Here is a 1,759-nt window from a genome sequence, read left to right on the forward strand (position 1 = left end):
ACCATGCCGGCCTGGCCGAGCTGCATGTGGAGGAGAAGAAACACCATTTGCCAAGAGCCCAGGCTCTGCCTGGGGGACTCCTTTCTGGGGGCTTTGGAGGTGACTGAATGCCCATGCAGGGCACCCCCAGAAGCGGGTCCCACAGACACGGGGCCTGGAGACGTGCATTGTGGGGCTGAGCCAGCAGGCGGTGGTCTTGAGTCCTACTTCTCAGATGGAGGCATGGGCAGCTTTCCCCACTGCCCATGCAGGGACCTTGGCTCAGAACCTGGGAGGAGACCGGAGGGGCTCAGGCCTCAGACTCTGCTGGTGGAGGCTCCGGAACGAGAGGGGGCTCCCTTCTGGGAAGACTTAACACGCACAGCCATTGTGGGGCCCACAGAGCCATTTATTTCCCATCTAGAACAGAAGAAACACATTATTCCGTTCCTGAACACACTTGGGCCATCACCACCCTCCAGCCGGCTAGTACTGGACCTTGACCAAAGCTGCTTGCTTTACTTCCATCTGAAACAGAACGGAAATCGACCTTCCAAGTGCTCCGAAGGAACTTTGCTTTGAGGATAATGTATCTATCGCGCCTGCTGTCTGAGAGCAGCCTTGTCTGTAGAATTTGGACATGAAAGTACCAAAATGTCGAGTTTCACACCACCAGGGCCAGAACTGGTCTTTTCACGACATTTGGACTGGTTGCCCTGGCGGGGAGCATGCCTTCCTTTTCTTGGTCCTGGGCAACGCCCAGCCCACAAGCAGAGTGAGGGAGCAATAACTAACCTTTGCATTTAAAAAAAGACAAACAAGGTTTTAACCAAATACAAGTCCATGGACTTGTCATTGAAACACCACAGTAGATCAGATGGACTTATCACTTGGCCCAGATTAATACGTTGTCCTAACACTACAAACAAATACATGAAACTATGAAGTGTCTGGATGGTGCACCGAAGCCCAGGCAGCGCTGCTCTTGGCTATGACTTGGCCTGGAGGCACAGCCTTGGCTGCACTATGGACAGGCCCTCAGAACCAGTACTCAGAGACGAAGATGTGGACGTTGACGACATTGCGGTGGGAGACCACACCCCCGATCACGTAGTTCATCTCTAGCTTCAGGACGGCGTGGAAGGGGCCCACGATGGGCCGCACCTGGCGCACAACACCTGGGGAGAGAGCAGAGGTGGCCCGGCAGTGAGAGGGACTGGAGAAGCACTGGGGATTTCAGGAGGAATTTCAGGGCTAGAGCTCACATCTCCTGCGAGACATCCCCTCCAAGTGGTCTCACCACCCTCCACCACTGGCCACAGCGAGCTTCCTACTTCTGGATGCGACCATTCACAGAGGCCCACTGGGTTCTGGGGGTCCTGGGGGTCCTGGGGGGACAGCTGTGGTTTGGCCCCAACTGCTGCCCTCTGGGAACCAGGCTTCCCCATCTGCCCTCCTCTCCATAGCCACATCGTTCCGAGGGTTTAAAGCTCCCGGAAACGGCCCCAGGCATTTGCAGGCTCCCAGACGGCTTGCTCCACACACAGTAGGATTGAGGAGACTGAGGAAGTATGAGGAGAGGGGACGACCCTGGCACCCACCTCGCCTGATGGTGAACGAGGCGGTCTCTTGGTCTGTGTGGGTTCTACCTGAGCACAGGGCAGTGCTCTGCAATTCCCATCCTTGGATGTCCAATCCGTCCCCAGACACCCGTGTTGGCCATCTCTGTCACCTAGCCAGGCCCTGCTGGCACTTCCCAACCCTGCAGGGCACTCACAGT

The 1,759-nt window shown here is 56.5% G+C and overlaps 1 protein-coding gene across 1 annotated transcript in view; it reads right to left on the minus strand.

Moving 5' to 3' along the window:
• Positions 1 to 367: 367 nt before the first annotated feature.
• FBLN1 (fibulin 1) overlaps positions 368 to 1,759 on the minus strand; it is a 101,607-nt gene continuing 100,215 nt past the window's right edge. Inside the window, exon 17 of the mRNA XM_045290019.1 lies at positions 368 to 1,157. Coding sequence (XP_045145954.1) covers positions 1,018 to 1,157 — 140 coding nt within the window. The 3' untranslated portion in view covers positions 368 to 1,017. The remainder of the gene's footprint in view (positions 1,158 to 1,759) is intronic.

Source organism: Echinops telfairi, unplaced genomic scaffold (genome assembly GCF_000313985.2).
Source record: "Echinops telfairi isolate 266 unplaced genomic scaffold, ASM31398v2 ScPeMD7_2;HRSCAF=8, whole genome shotgun sequence".
In the NCBI taxonomy this organism is placed as follows: Eukaryota; Metazoa; Chordata; class Mammalia; order Afrosoricida; family Tenrecidae; genus Echinops; species Echinops telfairi.